Source organism: Mustela nivalis, assembly GCF_964662115.1.
Source record: "Mustela nivalis genome assembly, chromosome: 16".
NCBI lineage: Eukaryota > Metazoa > Chordata > Mammalia > Carnivora > Mustelidae > Mustela > Mustela nivalis.
In genome coordinates, this window is record NC_139035.1 from 19,878,889 (window position 1) to 19,902,287 (window position 23,399).

A 23,399-nucleotide genomic window follows, 5' to 3' on the forward strand; every position below is an offset into this window, starting at 1 on the left:
GTGGGGTGGGGAGGGAGACAAAAGCTTGTTACTCTTAAGGATCCTTTTAAATAGACAAACGCACGCACATCTTAGTCATCATAGATTTCTTTCATTTCAGCATAGGAGGCTTTAGGCATGGCCTAAAAACCCCAAAGAGGGGCTGACTACATTTGCATAAACCCAGCAGATGGATCCCTCCCCCAATTTAAGAAGGAATGCAAAGATTTAAAAAAAAAAAAGTTTACCAAATTTGGGGTTAAACTATATGTCTGAAATAACAGCTCACATTCAGCGAGCTCTTACCATGTGTCATTACACAAAGTGTTTTACACACATTGGCTCCTCATTTTATTTTCCTTTTACTTTCACAACAAGCCTAAGAGGTGGGAGCCAGTATCATCAATCCCATTTTACAGCTGAGGAAAGGAAGGCTGACAGAAATGAAACCGATTGCCTAGGGTCACAGAGATGGTGGCTGGCAGTGCCTGACTGGAATTCTAATTTGCCTCCTCTCCCAATTTAACCGTTCCTCTTCAGATTACAGAGAGCTCTGGTTCCAAGGAGAAAAAATGAACTAGAATATGGGTAATTTAAAAAACAGAACACAAGTTGATTTTCACAAACAACGTGATACCACCCTTTTAAATCGAGAACGAAAAAGCACCGGAAAACCATTTCCTCCCCGCAAAAGCCTGACTTTCCCAGCCATGATGGGTGGTTATTAACTCATTTCATTACACTAAATTATGCATTTGCTTTTCAATTAAGTGTCTCATCACTGTCACGGCTCTGACGTGTCCTTTTCCATTCTCCAACTTCATCTTGGTGGAGAGTGAGACACGGTTCGGTCTGTGTGTAATCCGCGAGACCCGGGGGGGGGGTATCTTTTGCCCCTATTGTTTTCTTGGGGGTCCCTCGCTCCGGAGGCCTGGCATTCCTCACGCGTCTGGGGCAATGCCGCAGCAGCGAAGCGCGGGGAAGCCGCACAAAAGACGTCCGACCGCTGTCGATGTGGAAAGATCAATCCGGTGCTCGCACGGAACACCCAAGACGACCGAGAAGAGGGAAACAAATACCTTCTCCCAAAGGGGGGTAAATTGGGCGGCCTCTTGTGAGTGCCCACAGAAAACTGAACGGCGATCTTTCTGGACCCTTAACCATCCCAGACGCGCCCAGCCCACGCGGCCTCCGCCCTTAGTCCCCGGAGCCCGGGAAGGGCGGGGAGGGGAAGCAGGGCGCGAAGTCAGCCGCCAGGGCCGGAGGCGCACCGCGCTCTGTTCCGCGGGGCCGCTGCCGCCGGGGGGCCCGGCCTTCATTCAGGGGGAAGGCGCCGCCGCTCCAGGGCACCTGGGAGGCGGTTCGGTGCCGGGCGGGAGCCGCGGCGCTGCGGCCATCCAGCCGGGGAGGGGAGGGGCCGCGCGGCGCGCCGAGGGTGCCCGGCCTTCCCTCCGTCCGCTCCCAGCGGGCGCAGCCCCGCGGCAGGGCCCAGAGGCTGGCCGGGTCTACCGCAGAGCTGGGCACTCCGGTCCCGAAGCGGCCCCGCTGCACCCTCGCCTGCCCCCGGGTGACAGGGCCCGCACGCAGCTTTCCGGCCGGGGTCTCCCCTCCCGCCGGCCCGCGGGCTCGTGGCACACGCGCGCGCGCGCACACACACACACGCACAGACACACACACACACACACACGCACAGACGCGCACATATGTGCCCCGCGGCGCCCTCTTTCCCTCCCCGCAGGCTCCAGCGCCCGCTCGCCCGAAGCGGTCCTCCCGGGGCTCCGCAGCCGGGCGGCCTCGGCAGCCCCTCCCCGGGGCAGGGCGGCGGGCCGCTCGCGGAGCGGGGAGCGGGGACGGGCCGGCGACGGGGGGCGTGGCCGGCTGCCCCCGCCCCTCGAGTGAGTGACTGGGCGAGGAGGGCCCCTCCCTCCCTCCGCCCCTCCCCGGCGGTCCCCTCCCTCGCTCGCTCCCAGCCCGCTCCCGCTCGCTCCCTGCCCACTCCCGGGGGGACGTTCCGCGCCGCGGCCCCGCGGCCGCCGCTTCTTTCACACTTTAGTTGGGAGCTGCGCGCCGCGCTCAGTTACTGGAGAGCTGGCCGCGCGCCGTCGCCTCCCGCACGCACGCACGCGGCCCGGGCTCCGGGGTTCTCGGCGTCTACTCGGAGCGGCGGGGAGGAGGGGGACACCCGGACTCACTGTGGGGAGGCAAAGGAAGAGGAGAGGAGGGAGGAAGAGAAAAGGCGAGGAGGAAAGGGGCGGGGGGCGGGAGGCTTGCCACCTTCAGCCCCCCCGCGAGCGCCCAAGGTAAGCGTGGCCCCCGCCGGCCTCGGGCGGGGGGTGCGGGCGGCGCGGCCCGCGGCTCGGCTCCCCGGCGAGCCCGGGTGGGCTGGGAGGGAGGCCTGCGGGGAGTCTGCCGCGCGGAAGGGATGCGAGCCGCGGTGGTGGCGCTGCCGGCGCGCGGCGCGGCCCGGGGCTGCTGCTGCTAGTGGGGGGACGGAAGCTGGGGTGGGGGCGTCTGCTCGCCGGGGCGGAGGGGCTGGGATGCGGTTGGGGCTGCTGACGACTTTCGTCACATTGAGGCCTGGGTGGCTGGTGTGAGACACCCCTCCCTTCCCACCCCCACCCCCCCGCCGCCCTCAGCCTGCCTGCTCCTCTCGAGCAGTGCATGTAGCCACCGTACTTTGCAAGCCAGATCCAGAAGGAAACAACAAAATTCAGAATCCTGTGTTAAGTCTCCGAGTCCCTTCTCCCGCTCCGACTGATTGATGTGTTTGGGTGGGTGCTGGGATCCCCGGGATTTCTGAAGTTTTGACCTTTTGGGGTGGCTGGTCTCGGTGCATCTGTCTGCTCACCTCGGCGTGTTTATTATTCGTGCCCATGCGAGGCAGCACAGGGTGCTTGGGTATTGTACACGGAGAAGATCTCACTCCCCTCTGCAGGCAGTTCGCGAAGTGCGGCCGCCAGGGCTGCCTTTGCTCTGCTGCTGATGTCCTTCCCAATCATCCACCCTGCCTCCTCCCGCCACGGAGGGATCCCCCCCTCCCTTACTGTTTGTGTGAGAGAAGTCCCTGGGCTTAAGGGCTCTCATCTCCCATTCATTCCTCTTCTAAAGCTCTGAATTGGCTCAGGCACCAGGGTCACATTTGAGGAGGCTTTCTTTTGCTCCAGGAGTTACATGGTCAAAGATAAAAATACATACCCCAAAAACATGCCTTAATCGTGAGTGATGACAAATACAGTTGGGGATAGTAGTGGTTTGTTTCAGGAGGAAACCTATCTCCCTATGAGGTATCTTCCATCGCATGTGGGTTAGGAAATTTGTTTTAAAATAGATGGTGCTTATGTTGTGTGTGGCTGGAAGAGAGCCATAATAAGTTCAGCTGTTGGAGTAACTCGAAAGTGATGCACCCTGATCATCCAGAACCTTGGTTGGACACTCACACGCTCTGACTCAGACGTTGGGAGGGGGCTGACGCACCATAGATGGCATGAAACACTTTTTTTTTTTTTTAAAGGAAACAGTATGGACTGTTTGGGGAAGTGGCATGTTCTTTACACAGAGAGATGTTATGAAAACCTCTCTATTCAAAGGGGTAGACTCACCTTTCACCCAATAATAACCTTTTAGTTTAGTAGAGTTGGAATGTACCAAGGTAGAAGAAAATCACGGGTAGTGTGGGTCTGGGCTATTTAGCTCTTCTGGGAGTGGTGGTGGGGGTGGGGAGAAGATGATGTTTTTGAAGGGTTTTTCAGTCCAAGATGCTCAGTTTGGGGGGTCCCCCCCTTTTTCATACTTCTAGAGCGCAAGGGTAGGACCAATAGAACATGTTGTGTGTTGGCTCTCTGGAAATACAGTTGAACGGACATAGAAATTAATTTAGACACGATCAGCTATTTTGGTTTTACCCCTTGTGAAGTGGGAAGTGTTGGTGATGGGACGTCTGAGTGTATTTAACTGCATTAAACCATTACTGGGACCAGCACTTATTCGCTGAACACAAAATGCAGCATTGAAATGTCACCTCCCCTCAGGTTTCCAGCTAGGCAGACAGGGTTCAGAGAACAGTTCTGGAGAGCCACTGGGCAAAGCAGCCAAACCCAGCAAACTTAGCTCTTGGATGAGCCAATGCCCTAGGAGAAGTGGGGCTGCTCTGGTCAGGCTGGTCAGGCTTATCTCCCTTGGATCATAGTTCTCCAGAAAAATGGCCTTGGTTGGTGTGGAGGTCTTTTATTCATCGTTAAAAGTCATCCTGGAAGAACCCTGAGGTTCTAGCCTCCCTCTGCAGCACTGACTCATTTTAACTCTTTGGAGAGAACTGATTATTTTGTTTTCTTGGATAGTAATTTATCTGTCACCCCTTTCTCCTTGTCTCATTTTGTCATCTCATGTGGATTTTTGGGAATTAATAGGCCACTGTTTGAAGTGGTTGGAGCTTCTTGAAGAATCACAGGATGCAAATCAAGAGCTTGGTCGTTAATTGGTACTACTTGCTGTGCCTGATTAAAAATCCTACCAAGGAGGAAGGTGGTTTGCCCGATTATGAGTATCTCTCCAGGCAGATGGTGCCTCAGCATTGTGTGGAATTGTCCATCAGGCGAGCCTTGACTGTTACATTTCTAGTGGCTTGCTCCAGGCTCTTCCCGGCCAGCCCCCTTTCTACTGGTTGTTTTTTCTCACAGAGTGAGACAGCCCAGATTGAGAGAGGGAGTGTCATGGCATCTCCCGTGAGGTCAGGAGAGGCAGGAGAGGGCAGGGGCTCAATCACGTGGGGGTGGTGGGGGGATCCTAAGTGTGATAAGTAACCCCAGCTTCCCTTGAACTTATCAGTACCACTTGGTGCTACCTGAGGCACACACAAGTGCATTTTGGGCCGTTTTATGATCCTCCTTTGGAATGTCAGAAGTTCCAAAGCATGGGAGAAGTAAATGTGGTGATTAATTAAGTTCTTGTTAAAACACGAAAAGCAGATTGCACTAGGCTAGTATAACATATTGCTTAGACCACGGAGAAGGCAGGGATAGGGCCTGTCTGCAGGGGGAATTGCAACATTGAAACTATTTTAGAAATTGGGGACAGTTGTGACTTTAAGAGCTCATAATTCAAGGGCTTATCTAAAGTGGCATGCAAATTACACATATACATATTTTTAAAGTAGGCAATTATTTAGCTTGCCTATCTCAGTTCTGAAGTTTAATTTTACAAGTTACAGTTGCAACAAGAAACAACTTGACATGCTGTGGTTATGCAATCATGACAAGAGTGGTTGGATGTAAGCTGGGCTAGGAAGAACACAGAAATGATCACCCAACAGCATCCTCCGTCAGCAGGCATTAAGAAGTTCCTTGACTTTTTTTATTTTTTGCAATGAAATGTGTTCCTGGAAAATGTATTTCCTGGGTTGTAGGCCAGGCACAGAATGTAAAGACTGCCTTCTGTCTCCACTTGTGGAAAGGGGAGGTAGCTCCCCTCCGATCTACGATAGAAACTGAGAAGATGAATTGGCCAGGCCACTAGAAGGCAAGTGGTTTGGGTCATCTTTGCAAGCCCTGCAGAAGCCCGCACACTACCTTGTACTTGGAAGTTACTCAGTGAGCGAGTGAATTGAATTAACCTAATTAGTTAAGGTCTGTAATGTGTCAGAAAAAAAACTCCTTGGAAATACATTAGCTACGGACTTCCATTTCAGTAAGTCAGTACGATAGCTTATTAAGAGCTCCATATTCTGCCTGGGATAAGGTTGTTTGTTTTTTAAAAGACTTTATTTATTTATTTGACACACAGAGAGAGATCACAAGTAGGCAGAGAGGCAGGCAGACAGAGAGGGGGAAGCAGGCTCTCTGCTGAGCAGGGAGCCCGATGCAGGACTTGATCCCAGGAGCCTGAGATCATGACCTGAGCTGAAAGCAGAGGCTTAATTAACCCACTGAGCCACCCAGGCTCGAGGGTTGGATAGCGTTTTTAATTGTTGAAGGATACTGGGCAGTCAAGTAAACATACGAGGCATAACGTCCCCTGAAATTACTGGAATTTCTACCTGGGGGAATCTTGATTGGGATTATATGTAGTATCCGTCTTTGACGAGTATTTTTTCACTCATGAGTGTTGATTTATGACTTTGGTCTTTATCTTTTTAGTCCAGGGGGTTCCGTGAGTAACGATTCCTCATATGGGTACGGCACTTTATGGTTTCCAGAGAACTCATGTCCCTCGTCTTACTGAACTTGGTGCTGCAGCCCTAGCACTCGGGTGTCCCATGCTGGAATCCCAGAATGAGCCTGGATCAAGTTGTTGGAGAGAGGGGCCTGGGGAGGTTCAGGTAGCCCCAGCTCTTGGATTATTAGGTTTTCCCAAGGGAGGCAGTAATCGATAGTCACGGCTACTCCCTCTAAAATCACTTAATGTGGGGAGAGTGGAGACCGATCTCATGCAGGGAGCTAGCTCACCAGGCTCCTGGCGTTCCCGTGGCTCTGCCCCTATATCCGTTCTCTCTCTCCAGGCTGTTTTTAACTTTATTCCTTTGCCAAATGTCCCTTTCACCCTCTAGTCCTTCCTGGAGCTTTAACGTGGCTTTCTGTCCCACAGATTCTCACCCATAGAGCCTCCTGCTTCTTACCCCTCCACCTTACTTTTGCCGGCAGGACTTGGGTATTTTATGTTTGAATAATCTTGTCCAATATTCAACCTCCTCTCCAAGGCCCCCTTTCTCCTGGACTCCGCCCACCTCCTGGCCAAGTATAGCCTTCTGGCTTCTGGGGAACTTCTTCCTTCTGCCCTCAGGGCCCCTATACCTTGCCCTACTTGCCCCACACCCCCTTATTACTCCCGCCTACTTCTTTCTGTCAAACCTTTAGATCTTCTAGCACGGACCTGCCTGTGCCTGTTTCACAGACTCCTGCTACTTAGCAGATGCATTTATAGCAATCATGAGTTCAAGTCCACATGCTTTGTGCCTTGTAGAAAAATGGGATTAGAGCTCCTGTGAGTTTAGGGATCTTCTTTGCCTTTGTTTTCACTTTGGACTTCCCTGTATTTTGGATTTTTTAAGGTTCTTGAGGCATGTAGTAGTGACAGCTGAAGTACTTTGCTTCTTCACTTAGCTGTTACATCCTGTGTTGGATAATAAAGGAACATCTCCATGATTATTGTTATTTTTAAAGATTTGGACAATAAATCTTGAAAAGCATTTCAGAGATTTTTGTAATGGCACCATTGAAAGGCTTTGCCGTATGCCAAAATCTACTAATGACAGAAATAGAATGGCTTATTTAATGCCATCTTCATTACCTTATTTTTTTTCTCCTTTGGTGAAATAAATATTACTGTAAGTTGAACCAAATTTTTTCCCTCATTTGTTATGGTTTTACTGCTCTCCATGAAAACGTTATAAGCCTACAGGACCTATTAATGCCAAGTAAGAATTCTTTAGCTAATATTATTAGCTTGTTAGCTAATAGGACCTAATTTTGCCCTGTAAGTTTGTAGCCTAGGTCAGCCCCATCAGTAGAGAGTCAGTGGGAGAAAAAGTATTAATGGGGACAACTGGAAAAACATATCCTATTGACTCATTATATACATACTTGGGTTGGTCTTTTTATAAAATTGTACTTCACAAGTAGATCCAGTGCTAGTTATGCAATATCCTGAGTGCTCCCGGGCTTTTGGAAGAAGGTGCTTTAAAGCAGAGCAGAGCAAATGGTTTTTAAGTAAGAATTCCCTTTCTTTGATGGGACTATGCTTTATTTGAGCGCAGTGGATACCATAGTAGTTCTGGTTCGTTGGCAAACCAAACCCCTTATTCGGACACCTCACTTGGTGACTTCAGGTTTTCCCCAGCTGAGCTGGACAGGGCAGAGGTCATGAGAAGTTTAGTCTTCTCTGGAGTTTGGGGATCTTTTTTATACCAATCATCACAGCTGCTGGTGTGTATCATAGCCATTCCTGAATGCCTCTCCCCGAACCCTAGGTTGACAAGGAAGGTCTGTGTGTGGTTGTTTACAGCACAGAGGAACCCCTCTGTTGACACGACGATTTCTGTCCTGCGAAGATTGAAAGGCCAGGTGTGGCGTAAGGAGAGCCGCAGCCTGCCGGGCAGTGTTTTGCAGAGAACTTTTCAAAGACACAGATAGTTGATACATGCCAAGGGGTGACTTCAGCAGTTCTATGGGAAAGTCCTGCCAGAAGCAGTTTACCTAAAATAATTTTGTAACTGTTCCTGCAGTTAGAAGGTTATTCAGGAAGAAGCAACGTATATCTCATTTTATGTCCCAGAAAGATAGGATTACTATTTTGATGAAGGAGATGAGAATCCAGGAACTTCTTCGAGTCCCTTAATATTTGCTGAGAATTCAGATGTCCTGGTTTCTGTGCCAGGAATCTATGGCAGTCTAGACACAGCAACAAAACAAAACTTGCGCTTGGCCTTGGTGGCTTCCCTAGCACCCACCCCTGCCCTGCCTGGGGATCTCAGGTCTCGGTTCGGATCCTGTCTCTCACCCTTTTCTTTCTTAATTTTCTTTTCTTTTTTAAAGATTTTTATTTATTTATTTGACCGAGTGAGAGACACAGCCAGACAGGGAACACAAGCAGGGGGAGTGGGAGAAGAAGACGCAGGCTTCCCGCTGCGCAGGGAGCCTGGTGCAGGTCTCGATCCCAGGACCCTGGGATCATGACCTGAGCCGAAGGCTGACCCTTTTCCCACCAACCATGAGAGTGGCTCCTCCCTTGCCATCCCTGAATGCCTGTAACCCTTACGTGATGTTTATTTCTTTCACTATTAGTTTTGATTTTCAGTTATGTACTTTTTATAGCCCCAGCAAATGATAAGATCTTCCTTCATGCCCCGGGGGCAGGGTGGTGGTGGTGTATTATGCTGAGTAAGTGGCTCTTGGTTGGTCTGACGCTTAAAATTTTTCTCTGTGAAGACCTTGCTCCCATTTAAAACTCTCTTTAACCAAATGAGGAAGTATCTAGTGGGATGAGAAAAGATAATGGGAATTTTAAAATTCCTTTGTTGGGCTAAGATTAAGGCATCTAATCTTTCTTACTCACTCAGATAATCTGTTAAACAAACATTTACTTTTGTTGATGACACTTTGTGTCATCTCGGTGCCTGGCACTGAGAGATGTTGGAGAGACAGATAAAAAGGCCTGGCCTTGCCCTTGTGGGCTTCTCAGGCAAGGGAGTGAATTGACAGGCAAACACATGATGTGTGGTAAATGACGCTGCTTTGGGAGTTGAGGGAAGAAAGAAGTCAGTTTTCTCGAGAGTAGGCTGACTGTGCAGCTTGGTTTCCCTGGGACAGCCCTGGTCTGTGCCTCGTGTTCAGCAGGTCTTAATACCACCCCCCTTGGCCCTCAGAAGTCTCCCAGTTTGGGAAATAAATTATGTGATTCCCTGAAATAAAGAAGTCCTAGAAGGCTTCACAGGGGAAGAGGTGTTTGGGATGACAGTAGCTACGCAGGAGTCCTCTGAGGGCATTATTTATATTTCTAAAAGTATTGGGAGGCGGCTAAGGTTGGCTTTCCAAGTTATTTTTCTCACGCGACTGTGGATTCATAGACTAGTTCACACACTGGTGGTTGGGGATCAGGGAGTTTATGGACAAAGGGAAGATGAAGGTCGGCATTTCAGGCGGCGGATGCCCATGTGGTGTGGGTCCTGACGGCTGGAGTTTACACACGTGCCGAAACCCAGTGGGAGAGGAGGCTGAGGAACCACGCAAGGCTTGGTGGTAAGCAGTCTGGAGTTACTGCTCCAAATACAAGCAGGCAGAGACACTGAAAGATTGTAATCAGGGGAGAGACGTTGTTTGCATGACAGACAGTTCCTTTCAAGGGTGGGTAAGAGGCTGGAGGAGAACAGAGACCCGAGTCAGAGCAAGGGAACTCGGGTCCTGACTGGATGAGAGCTGATGGGGACTGAATTAATGCCGGAACACGGGGAAGACCGACATGCAGGAAAGGAATTTAGGAAGCAGGATGTGTGGGGCTCAGTGAGACCGGAGGGCAAAGAAAGGGGTAAAGGAGAACTGCAAAATTGGGGATGGATTCGTCTGTCTTTCACTGAGATGAGGAGTCCATGCATCTGGAGGGAAGGGAGGGAAGTGTGTTGAGTTTTAGGTGCTTAATTTTTTGATGGAGCTACACTGAAATTCTGGTCTAGGTTTCAGAAGAGAGATTTGGGGCAGAATTACTGGTTTGATCTCAGCATTCCTTAGGGACTTGTTCCTTAACCTCCGTGATGAGGTTAGATCCCTCTTTTCTCTCTTCCAGCTACACCGTACACCTTGTCTGTACGTACTTACTACCCTCATAGTTGCAAATTTATTTTTTGTGATTCTTCAACTACTGATTGATTACCCACCTCTACCCCCCAACTGTAAGGTCCATGAGGGTAGGACTCTTTCTGTTTTTAATTCTCTTGTATCTCCACGACAGCTACTGCACAGCTGGGGCCTAGCCTGTATTTGGTGAGCAAGTGAATGGGTTGAATGAATGAACGAATGGATGAGAATTTTTGTAAACTTGGTCGTTGAAGCTGTGTGGTTTGGCGCGAGATTGCCCAGGGAGAGTAAGCACAAGAAAACTGAGCAGTGAGTTCCAGGCAGCACCGACATTTAGGGCTGTGGATGGAAAAGGGACCGTGAAAGAGAAGGAACGGTACAGGCCCTCAGAGAGGCCGGGCAGCCGGGCAGCGAGGCCCGGTGTCAGGGAAGCAGGGAGGGTGGGACACGAATCAGCCTTGTGGTCAGCATGGCCCAGCAAAGAAATAAAATAATATTGAAGAGGGTTTCTCAGAATTTGTAATTCTGTTATTAAATAGAAGTGGAACTATTTACCCTCAGGAGATCTCATGATGCAGCTACTTAGCACCGTAGTGTTCTGTTAGCTTGTGCTGCCTGCAAAGTTCGATGTTCTCTCACTGGGAGTTTGACATGTTGGGATTCTGAGGTTTGCTTCAGATGATTTACAACAGCATCTGATGTCATAAAAATGACATATTTGAGGTCATATTTTGGGAGGACAGTGAACTAGTGCAGTGTCAAATCCCTGTGGATTTACAAGCGTGCGTATTGACTTAAGGGGGTTGGGATACTAGAGTGTGTACTTGCTCCCAGATGAGGAACCATGAACAGTAAAGACACGTGAAGCTGTGACACTGTGACAGAGGATGGCTCACTGTCTGATTCTAGAAGCCATGAGTAGCAGTGCCATCAAAGCCTTGTCTTGTGAAAAAGAGACTCTTACTACAGAGTATTTTTACGTGTTTTCAGTCTCCACTGAGATTCAGGGTAGGGGTGGGGGAGGCATATTAATGCACTGGAACGAAGGAGGGCTTTGAAATCAGCACATTTCATCCCAATTCTACCACCTTTTGTCTCTAGCTTCCTGATCTTGAACAACAGTGGTCATAATTAATGGTAAGAATAATGAAACCCAACTCGTTTTGTGTCACTTACTCTGTGCCTGGGCACTGTGCTAAGTACATTACATGAATTATCTTCTTTAATGCTTGCAGCAGCCTTATGGGGAACCTCCTACCATTACCTCTACTTATTGATAAAGAAGAACTGAGGCTAAGGGTCTTTAGGACCTTGACCAAGGTTTTGTAGCCCTCAAGTGGTGGTGCCAAGACTGGAACCCAAGCTCTCTGATGATAAAGTCAGACCTTTAATTACCAGCGCTTGGCCAGTTCTGTTTTCTCCATACTCCTCTCCCCTTCCTGCCACATGCACCTGTTCCTTTCCCCTCCCCTACTGGTTCTTTCTGAAGCAAATCACAGACAACACGTCATCTTATCCGTGCATTCTAGGTTATGTTTCTAAATGATAGGACTTTTTTTCTTTTAGGATAACCACACTATTATTATCATGCCTAAAAATTTTTTAACAATAATTCTTTAATATCAGATATCCAATCAGAAAGCAAGTTTTCCTGATTGGTCCATAACTGTTTCTAATGATTAATTTGTTACATTCAGGATTCAAACAGTTTTCACACCTGAAAGATGCATCTGTCCTCATTTACAGAAAACTGTTTTTCCCTCTTTTGCTTCTTTCCTGGCAGTTTATTTATTGAAGAAACAGGGATTTTTCTGTGGGATTTCCCGCATTCTATAGTTTGCTGATGGCATCTTCTCTCTTGGCGTTCTTCACTATTTCTGTTTCTCGTGTTTCCTGTAAGCCGGTAGTTTGATCTCCACTGGAAGCTCGGTCAGACAGTTTGGCAAGAGTCCATCATACGAAGTGTTAGGTACCTTCTCTGACAACACGTCAGGAGGCACATGCGCCTTCCTGTTTCTTCTTTTCTGAGGTTAAGTCTGATCAGTGGATTTAGGTGTCGTCAGCTCCGTCTCTCCTTATAAAGTTTCCTCCGGGTCCTTCCAAAACCACTGATGGTCATTGCTTAGATACAGTGTTTCGGTAAGGCTTGTACAAGGATGATATTCCGCCATCCGTCCTGCATTTGTTAGCTGGAGTTTTACTATCAAGAAGAAGTGAACCACATCAGTATAGCTTATATAGGAAAATTAGTGCTTGGTGTTATTCTCTCTTCTTAAATAATACTCAGAATAATGTGTTGATTTTCTAGCATCTTCCAAAAAAAGACTAAAGAGGTTGGGTTTTTTTCTTTCTTTCTTTTTTAGTATTCTGAACTTGTGGATTTTAACAGATTATATGTGTTTCAATCCCTTGCAGTTACTTCTTTCAAAGCTCTAATTATCTTTGGCGTGTGGAAGACTCTTTAAGTTGGCTTCTGAATCCTCTTGACAGGACTGTAGTGGTCTTTGATGGTATTTTTACTTTCTTGTTTACAAGATATTTCAGACTTACCTAGTACTTCTACTGCAGATCATTTTTAGTGGTGAGTGGTATTTAGAGACCATAGTCCAGGTGTTAGGAGTTCTCATTGTCTCTGGGCTGGTCATTGCTCGATGGACAGGGTTAGAAAAATACACCTATGTATGTAGGTATGTAGGCACGTGTTTGTGTATGTGTGTGTATATGTGATCTATGTGACATATGCTCTCTATATGATGTATGCAAACATCTTCATTTCCTTCCTCTTAGAGAAAAAGGTAGAATATTATAGTTCTGCACCTTGTATTTTGCATTTAACACTATTTTTCACTGATCACTCTGGAGCTATATAAAGTTTTTCATTGTTTTTTACAACTCCAGAGACTCCAGTTATATAAACATACCACTTTATAAAATATACACTTTATTCCTTTGGCTATGTGGTTGTTCCCAGTCTTTTGCTCTTACATCATAGTGGGAATGATTGTTTTTGTTGGTGGAGGTTTATTTGCGAATCAAACATAAAAACTAGACTAAAACATTATTTTTCCTTAACTGAATGGACAGGTGAATGGGCAGTGCTGGCAGTATTTTTTCCCCAGATTATCATTTGTCTTTTGTCTCTGATTCTGGTTTTCTTTTAGTTTGAATTTTTATTTTTAAAGTTCTTATTTAAGTAATCTACACCCAAGATGGGGCTCGCACTCATGACCCTGAGATTGAGTCACATGCTCTTCTGACTGAGTCAGCCAGGTACCCCAGATTATGGTTTTTTAAAATATAAACTTTTTTTTTTAATTAGTCTTTCTTTTTTTGCCTCTTGGTTTTGAATCATGGTGCAGAAATTTTCTTCTAGATCATACAGCAGCATCATCCAGTAGAAACCACATATGTAAACTTTTAATAGCCACATTAAAAAGAGTGAAAAGAAACAGGTGAAATTGAATTTAGTAATAAATTTTCTTTAATCTATCAAAATATTATCACTTCAATAAGTAATCAGTAGTTTTAAATTAACGAGATATTTTGCATTCTTTTTCCATGCTCAGTTTTTAAGAACTGATGTGTATTTTACACTATAGCACATTTCAATTTGGTCATGAAATTTTCATAATAAATACTTGATCTGCATTTAGACTTCATAAAATTTGCTGTTGAAAAAGTAAATTCACATAACCAGGTTGTTCCAAGTATACATGAAAGCTTTCCAATAACTGAGTTAAATATTTTAAAATTTCAACCTAAGTTAATGAAAATAAATTAAAACTGCCAATTTAGTTCCTCAGGCACACTTAACTACGCTTCAAGTGCTTAGTAGCCATGTGTGGATAATGACTATCCTTTTGGACTGTTACAGAGAATCACCTATATTTTCTTTTAGTGCTTGTGTGGTTTTATCACTGACATTTAGGTCCATGACCCATTTGGAATTTATTTTGTCATATGGGGAAATAGATCCAATTTTCTCTTTTTCCACATGGCTACCTAGATGTCACAAACCACTTATGAAAGCTCTCATCTCTTCCCCACTGATTTGAGATGTGCCCCTGTCGTACATTTAATTTCCATAAGTATTTAATTGGCTGTCTTTCTGCATTTTCTATTCTGTTCTCTACTGTTTTAATTATAGAGGTGGTCTGATACGTTTTAATATTAAAACCACGATGAGCTACCATTTCATACCTACCAGGTTGGTAAATGTCTGTCAGTGTCAAGCACTGGACAAGGATATAGAGCAGAGGGAATATGTGTATGAGTCTGGTGGCAGTAGAAACTGGTGTAACAGTTTTGGAAAGAAGTTTGGAATTCCCTGTGAAATGGTCCCCTGACCCTCTTAGTCTTCAGGGTAGCAGAGCAAATTCTTACAAGCCTGGAGTGGGAGCAGTTTCGTCTTATAACTTGATAACTTGTCATTCTGACAAGCATATGTATACATATATACGTGTGTGTGTGTGTGTGTGTGTGTGTATGGTTGCAAGTATGGTTGTGAAGAGGATTGGGAAGCACAGTCTCAGAAACTCTTACACATCTGTAGGAGAGCTTACAATGAAATACTGAAATAGGCCTATTCACAGTATGTTGAGAAGAGAAACTGTGATACATTTATAATAAACAGCGGCGAGGATAACCTGCAACATGCTTATCAGCAGGGATCAATCGCATAAGCATAATGTTGAGTGGAAAAGCAAGATAGAAGAATAAGATTCCATTGAATTGATTCCATTTCTGTAAAATTCTAAAGAATGCTAAACTAAAGCCACAACATTGTTTAAGGATTGACTCATATAGGGCAAGATTAGAAAAAGAACGTGGGGACCAGTAACATAAACTGCAGGAGAATAGTGATTACTTCTGGGGGTGAAGGGTAGGGTGTGGTTAGGAATGGCTATATCTGGAACTTCAGTGGTGTGTTTGATGTTCTACAGGTATGGACGTAGAGATGTTCGTTTCGCTTTTATACATTGAATTGCACGTGTTATGTGATTATTTCATAACAGAAGAGAAGGGAAGACAACAACAAAAGTCCAGACCCAGGAATAGGCTCGATTACTCAGAACTCAAGTAATTAAATTTATGCTTGAGAAAGACTTCTGTTAAATATGGAACACTGGGCTTCTTTTGTTTCTTATTTAGGGACGATGACTTTTTTTTCTTTTTTTTCTTCAAGACACTTAGTTTTAGTGTCTGGGTCAGGCAGCAAGAAATACGTTGTGTGGTGTACACACACGGGTGACTGTTACCTCACCAGGCACAACAACATACAGAGTCATAGGTTCTTTGACACGTACGTGATTTTTTGTAACCATTTATGCATGATATCCTCATGGCCAATTCTAAACTTTATTCAGAGGGAGATGATTTTTGAAGGGACAACATCATACATGGGAGATGTTTGGTACGCACATGCGGTATTCCAGATGTAGTGTGTCCAGGAATTCACTTAGCCTTGGTCACGGCCCTGTGAGAATTATTCATGGGCTTTGTGTTACTGATGAATAAACTGATACTCAGAGAGGTTAAGCCACACAGGAAATGACGTGATGTCACCAAGCCAGTGGGAAATACGTGACGGGGTTTCAACGAAGGTTTTTCTGGCCCCAAATCCCACATTCCCAACTTCTATTCCAGAGTATCTTTTTAAGAACTTCAGGTGCTAATATATCCTTGTGCTCAATGGCAGCCCATCCCAGAAAGTTGGTATTTTTACCCTTAAAATTTCAGAGAGGAAATCCTTGAATCTTTTGTGATGGTTCTTTACAATGTCAACGTGAAATTTTAACATTAGTTCGAGTCTTCTTTCTCCTGCTATGATGTGTGCTTTCAGAGACTTGGTGGCCTTAAGGATTCAACTAGGCAATGAGATACCTCACAGGGTTGGTTACTGTTTGTTTTCTGATTTGAAGCCTCTCCTAGTTTTCCATTCTTAAGATTAGCCTGAACCCCCTCAAACCTGTCTTGACTATGCCTGTGCAAAACTTTTGTAGCTGATCTTCCCTTCTGGCATTGAGATTATATCTGTCTATTTCTCCAACTTTTCAGAATTTTTAAAACCTTTTTTCCTCCCATATTCTTCAAGGATTACTTTATGTATCCCAAAGTGTGATGTCAGCAAATGAAACTCATTCCCTTGCCATTTTTTTAAAATTAAAGATTTATTTATTTATTTATTTGAGAGGGAGAGAGAGAGAGAGAGAGCGAGCGAGCATGATTGGGAGGGACAGAGGGAGAGAATCCTTAGCAGACTCTGCGCTGAGTGGAGAGCCCCATGAGGGACTTGATCCCACGACCCTGACATCATGACCTGATATTGAAACTGAGAGGTGCTCAACTGACTGTGCCACCCAGCTGGGCCCCGCCCCTCCCCCCAGCCGTCATCTTTTATCTGAGTCGTTATTTGACGTGGTTTGATCAGAGCCAGCACCAATACTTACCATCGTGCTTTGAAGTCTGTGTTCAAAATCCCGCCATTGCTACATCCTCTTCTCTCCGCTGGTATTTTCATGAGATGGCACAGCCGAAGTAGGGGGAGGGTGGGAAGGAGCATTCCCATAAACATTTGGTTGCCAGGGCACCTGGTTTACTCCGGAACTGTGACTTCCCAGAGTGAAGCCGATTTTATAGCAGAGCCACTTGGCATCTCTGTCCAGTAGCACCTTCCTTCTTAGGTTCGTGTGCCTTCAGCTTTGGAGCCGACTGAAGCTCCTGAGGCTGCTGGTTTCTTTCTGTGGGGGCTGTTACACCTGTCTCAAGGGGGAGTTTGTGTCAAAAAACTTTTTTCTACTCAAAATCAGAAGGTCAGTTTAAAGTGAAGATGGCAAATCCCCAGGTCGTCTTGTGACCTGTGGATGTGTGCGTGTGTGTGCTTTCAAGCCCAGGAGGATTGTTTTTATAACACCAAAGCTATCTTTATATCTCCCTTCTATTTTCATTATATTTGAGTCTGTACCAAGTTTGCTTTAGGTTCTAATGTCAAGAAAATATTTCCCCTTCATATAATCTCGAATGAGAGTTTAAGGATGCTGTGTGAAGATAAAATCCCTTGCGAGTGTTTTGACTTTTACTCTTTATTCTAATACCTAAGACTAACCCATGCTTCAGAGGAACCGGATAGAACTAAAAAACTCCCATGATTAGCAAGGAGGTAACATGAGTACATCCAGCAATGAAATGCATGTCAAATTCATTTTTGTTTTCTATTACTTGTTTAGATCTTATATTAATGATTTTGGGGGGTTCTTCTTTGGCATGTCTGGCGTTTTTGTCATAAACATCTCTGTTGCAAGCCACTTCACTGCAAACATTTTCACCAAATAATTAATTGGCTATAAGTCAATTTTGCTGTAAAAGATAAAAGTCACACACACAAAAAAGAGGAACGTTCATTAAAAAAAGGACATAATGAAACATGAAAAATGAGTGACAAACGTACGTAAAAAGACTTGATTGCCAATACAGTATGTTTGTATACATTTAAGATGTATGGTATTGATTCATTGACAAAGCTGTGCAAATAACTGATGTTTTGTTTTGTACTTAAGCCCTGTCTTCAGAGTCTTTTGTTCATAGCCTATACTTTTTTGTTGGGTGGTTGGTTGGTTGATCTCCTCATTCGACATCATACTCGTTCTTTTTTGCTAATATTTCTTTCTTCATTCAAAGACATATCTGCTAACAAATACTAGAATGTATGTTTGTAAATGAGCTCTTGGTGTATATTATGGTGAAAACCTACACTGTTGTTCATTCTTGGCATCTTGTCACGGGTCTGTTGATAGAAGTTCCAAGGTTCCATGGGAAATGTGTGTTCAAGACTCTCTGTGCCTCTGTCTAGAGGATTGTGAGGGTTAAAATTTATATAATATAAAACAGGATTATTGCATCAGTGGAGAAATGAAACTAAACTGTCAGCCAGTTGATGAAACCGACAGACTGTCAAACCACACTGTCAGCAAGTTATTATTATTTTTTTAAATCTTATATGCAGAATTGCCTTATGGCCAGTTGGTTATGTGGCAAAGCACATCAAAGATGCTTACAGCCAAACTACTAGAACCCTTCTTTGGATCTTAGATGTCTTCTATCACGGAGGTGGGTTTAGAGTGGGCGTGAGAGGTCATGTCATCGGAAGGAAAAAGAAGCCCTCGGATGATCAAGTGTTGTGCATTGGAAAATAACATTTGTACTAGAAAGCGTGGCAGGTTATTTGTTAAGTGGCATAGAGGATCAGAATTCTGAGGGAAATGCAGTTCAGCTCAGTTAGGTTGGCACTGCGTGTCTTCTCCGTGCAGGTAACCTTGTAATCTACAGAAATGCATTCAGACTCTGTTTCCCAGATGGCTCCTTGAAAGGGCTACTGAGGAAGGACCTGAACTTCCCTGTGTTGCGGTGGGCTTTAGTGAGCCAGCTGCATGCATGTGAAAGTAAGGGGAGGGGGGAGGGGATGTTTTTTCCCTTCCCACACCACGTCCCGCCTCCCTTTCTCTGTGAAATGGAGTCTTTGATGTGGCACTGTGACTATAATATTTTATATGTCCAAAATGAATGAGAAAAATTAAATAGATGCCTAAGTGGTATTTCCCATAATTGAATGAATATGCAACTACATTTGGTAACATTTAATATGAAAAACTCAGAAAAATCTCTTAGGTGAGATTTTCTTTCTAAGCTAAACAGAACTTTCCCCATGGGCCCCATCCTGTGCTTTGCCACCTTCCCTTAGCACAGCATGTGCATCTATTAAACACATGAAGTGCACGGTACTTCAGAAATCCACAAATACTGTTTTCCCTCCGAAGTAAATAAAATACACCAGTTTGGAGTATTTTGACAGCTCTTACATGTCTCTTACCTGCATAAGCATAACGGCTTTTTTCTTTTTTCCTTTTTTTTTTTTTTTTTTTAAGATCGTTAAGGAGGGACGGGGGCATTTAAGGAAATGTACCAGGCCTCTAGCAAATCATTTGTGGCTCTTGTGATGCCAGATAAACATTATGTTTGACATGAGTGTTTTATCTTTTTTTTTTTTTTTTAAATCAGTTGTAAAAAAGTCTAAATTAAAAAGTTGCATATCTTCATTGCACGGATAGTCACGGTAAGGTCATGAGGAAGTCATGGTGAAGAAGACCCAGGGTCTGGTTTTTGCGTTGCATGGACATAGGGATTCCAACGCAGATGTGCTTGTGGGTGTCAGACAAAGAAGGGAGCCATGACCTTCCATAGAACTTAGGGATTAGAAACCATCAGGTGATCTGGGAGATGTCTGAGTTCTCATTGGCGCTAACCTTGTTACCTGAGATGGTCAACACACGAAAGAGCGGCAGTTGGAAAATTAATAACTCAATGATAATGATGCTGAGACAGGACAGATAAGAATGAGAAAAGTGTCCTAAATAGAAATTGTAGCCATTCAGTATTTCCTTGGGGAGTAGGTAGATGACTCAGTGCCCTCCGTAATACGTCAAAGTTGTTCTATCAAAACTGGAAAGCGTGTGTTAATATCGTAACATCGCAGTGGGCAATGGCTTATTTTTGTGGGTGGTAGTGTATTTGCAAGTCAAACATAGAGCCCGAACTGAAACGTTACTTTTCATTAACTAGATGGACAGCTGAATGAACGGAGGAGGCGAGTAAATTTATTCTGCAACAGCAGCCCAGGGTGTGGAGGGTTTGTGCTTATTGGCAAGCCCTGCCTCCCAAGGGACTGACTTCTGTGTCTCAGCAGCGGCACCCATTCTATCCAGGAGAAAACACTGCTCTACTGGATTTTTTTATTGCTTTGATTTTTTTTTTTTAATTCATCGTTTAGTATTTTGACTCCCGTATCAACAAACGGTTATGATTTGGATCATTTGCTAGGGCCTGGAGCTTTGCTAAATTGAGCTATAAGTCAAAATGTTTATAATTGAGGAGGAATTTTTATCTGTGCTAGGTATTTGTAAGGAATAAAGAATCCCCGATAAGCACTTAGAAACAGGAATAGTCACTGAGCCACTAAACAGAGAGAATGTGAAGACTTATCCCCCTGCAAGCTTTCCCATCCTTTGGGGATAGTCTGACCTTTGAAAAAGCTGTTGTAAGCCTCGTCAGATTTCACCACCTTTTCTCTAGCATCCCAATCTGATGACGCCTCATGAATAAGAAAAATGGCAAATGAGGGTCCTTTTATTTAGTTCTGACAATGCTCCATCAGAAAATGTTAGAACAAAGTCTGTGTCTTCATCGCACAGCTATCCTCACAGTGACCTAATGGGTTTGGGTATCAGCGTCCTTTCTGTACTAGACCAGCAAGAGCTATTTCAGCTGAGAAAGTGAAATATGGAGAGCTTCTAACATTTCTGTCTTCTGTTCAGCCCTTTGGGTTTGTTCCTTTTTTTCTTTTCTTTTTTTCCCATTCTTACTCGATTTTCAAAGAAAGTTTTCTTCAGCGTGTTCTGTAGTGTGGGGATGACCTCCGGCCAGCAGTTGGCTAACCTGTTGGCTTGTAGTTTCTCTTCTGTCCAGGTGAGTTTCGGTGGAGGGGCCAGAAATCTGCTCTGTTTGTGTTTTTCAGTGAGTAGGTTCTTGTGCTAGAATGGATTCTGATCTTCAGCCTTTGTAGAAGGAAATCACCTCACCGTGTTGGGGAGGAAGTAAATGAAATGAGGTAGTAATGGAATGTAAGTGGGGTGTGGGATGTGGGCTTTAGATGGTAAGTGGGAGGACCGCAGGTGGGGTGTCACATATCCCCCTTACCTGGTGTCCTACTGGAATACAGGGCTTCCTAATGGATCTTGGCAAAATAAAAGAAAAAGAAGAAGAAGAATGTGATCTGGGCTCCTGGATGGCTCAGTGGGTTAAAGCCTCTGCCTTTGGCTCGGGTCGTGATCTCAGGGTCTTGGGATCGAGCCCCACATCGGGCTCTCTCCTCAGCAGGGAGCCTGCTTCCCCCTCTCTCTCTCTGCCTGCCTCTCTGCCTACTTGTGATCTCTGTCTGTCAAACAAATAAATAAAATCTTAAAAAAAAAAAAAAAGAGAGAAGAAGAAAGTGATTTTCACCAAAGTAACATAACTCTCTTGGTCATGAATTAATAGTTCTTTATGGACCACCAATGACTAACTCCTTGTGGGGTGAGGTCTTTGGTCCACATGGCCTGGCCTTTCTTTATAGCTCTCTGTCTGCCAGGCACACTGCCTGGTTCGTGGCAGGCCTCCACAGATCATACGGAATTGAATTAAATGTTATGGTGACTCCAGGGGCTCTGGGTATTCATTGTTTCATTTCCCTTCTCTGCGGGTTGCTGAGTAATATCTTACCGTTCTAAGCTACAGTCTCAGTTGGCTTGGCTCTTATTGATGCCCTTTCTCAAGTAGCACTGCAGAGTCGCTACCACGGAAAAGAATCAAAACATTTATATAAATTTGTGTAATGTCAGGGAAAGACATAGAGCAGAATAGGGAGAAAGAATGAGAAGTAAAAGTGATAGACTATGGAGAAGAAAGGGTAGGGACAGTAGGGAATTTATTTTTCCATTATAATAGAAATGAGTCTGTTCTTAAATTTTAAAATAATATCTAATAAATATGCAACAAGACTCTTCTTTTTAAAGGATTTATTGTGGGGCGCCTGAGTGGCTCAGGTTAAGCATCTGTCTCTGGCTCAGGTCATGATCCTGGGGTTCTAGGATGGAGCCCTGCATCGGGCTCCCTTCTCAGCTGGGAGTCTGCTTCTCCCTCTACCCTTCCCCCTAATGGTGCTCTCACTCTCTCTCTCTCAAATACATAAAATCTTAAAAAAGGGGGGGGGCACCTGGGTGGCTCAGTGGGTTAAAGCCTCTGCCTTCAGCTCAGGTCATGATCTCAGGGCCCTGGGATCGAGCTTCCCTGGGAGCCTGCTTCCCTTCCCCTCTGCCTGTCTCTCTGCCTACTTGTGATCTCTGTCTATCAAATAAATAAATATAATATTTTTTTTAAAAAGGGGGGGTTTGTTGTTCTGGCAGGCAAAGGCAAAGAAAAAGAACTACAGTAGATAAAAGATCTATGAGTAATTTGCTAATCTAGGACATATGGCTCTGAAAGCAATGTCCTCATAATTATACCTGTGTCTGGATAGGTAAAGATGTTTCAGAAAGTCAGAATTTATCTTGGGAGGAAGAGTTATGCTGAGACCAAAGATGTTTTTTAGGTGTGTGTCTTGGATTTCATACTCTAATCATAATTTTTGAACATGTTGAATGATTTTGATCAAATATGTAACAGCACAAGAAATATCTTAGGTTCAGCCTTTGGTTTGGTGGGCAGTGTTGAAACAGTAAGGAAAGCCAGTTCATTTCCAGTGTATTTCTGTATATTGAAATGAATTACAACAAATTTTATGTGGATGAAGGTAGCTAATGGTATATGACAGTATTGAGTGAGAACTTGTGGTCAGTTTTCAGATTTCCTTCCACTATATACTGTGGATTCATTTTATGTGATGTAATAAAAGTTAATTTGCCAAAATATATTTTCCTCCTAAATCTCTGTATCAATTAGAGTTTTTTCTCTCAGGCAATTCTAAAATCTTATAATACGGATGAAATAGTTGTAATTTAGAGAAAATGCCCTATTGAAATGTCTCTGTATTTTATTGCCAGTGTGTTTTCTTGTTTTGTTTTGTTTTTGTTTTTGTTTCTTAGAGAGGGAGAGAAAGGGGTGAGGGGGAGGGAGCAGAGGGAGATGGAAAGAGAAAACCCCTAGCAGGCTTCACACCCAGTTTGGGGCTGGATCTCACGACCCTGAGATCGGGATCTGAGCTGAAATCAAGAGTCAGATGCCTAACCGACTGAGCCACCCTGGTATGCTGCCAATGTTTTTTTTTGTTTGTTTGTTTCAGTAAACATGGAGACTTAAACATGAATGCATGTGGCTTACAGGAAAGTTTATGATCGAATGCCTGGATCAGTGAGGTCCTATCTACTTTTTTGATTTTGGCATTAAGCAGGCTTGGAAAACTTGCTGTCTTCTCCAGGCTCTAAATGGGCTTTTCTGCAGATGGACTAGGGAATATTACTCCCTTATTCATGATTCCAAAATAAGAATATTTATCTATATTTTGCAGTAAAGTGTGGCTGCTGGGCAACTACCATGCTACTTTCAAATTAGGGT

At 44.7% G+C, this 23,399-nt stretch overlaps 1 protein-coding gene across 2 annotated transcripts in view; it reads left to right on the forward strand.

The window, feature by feature from the left end:
* The first annotated feature begins 206 nt into the window (after positions 1-206).
* LOC309849910 (uncharacterized protein C1orf21) overlaps positions 207-23,399 on the forward strand; it is a 224,161-nt gene continuing 200,968 nt past the window's right edge. The window contains exon 1 of one of the 2 annotated variants that reach the window (XM_082702982.1): positions 207-2,279. In XM_082702982.1, coding sequence (XP_082559108.1) covers positions 1,683-2,279 — 597 coding nt within the window. In that variant the 5' untranslated portion in view covers positions 207-1,682. The remainder of the gene's footprint in view (positions 2,280-23,399) is intronic. The other variant, XM_082702983.1, reaches the window with a different exon arrangement.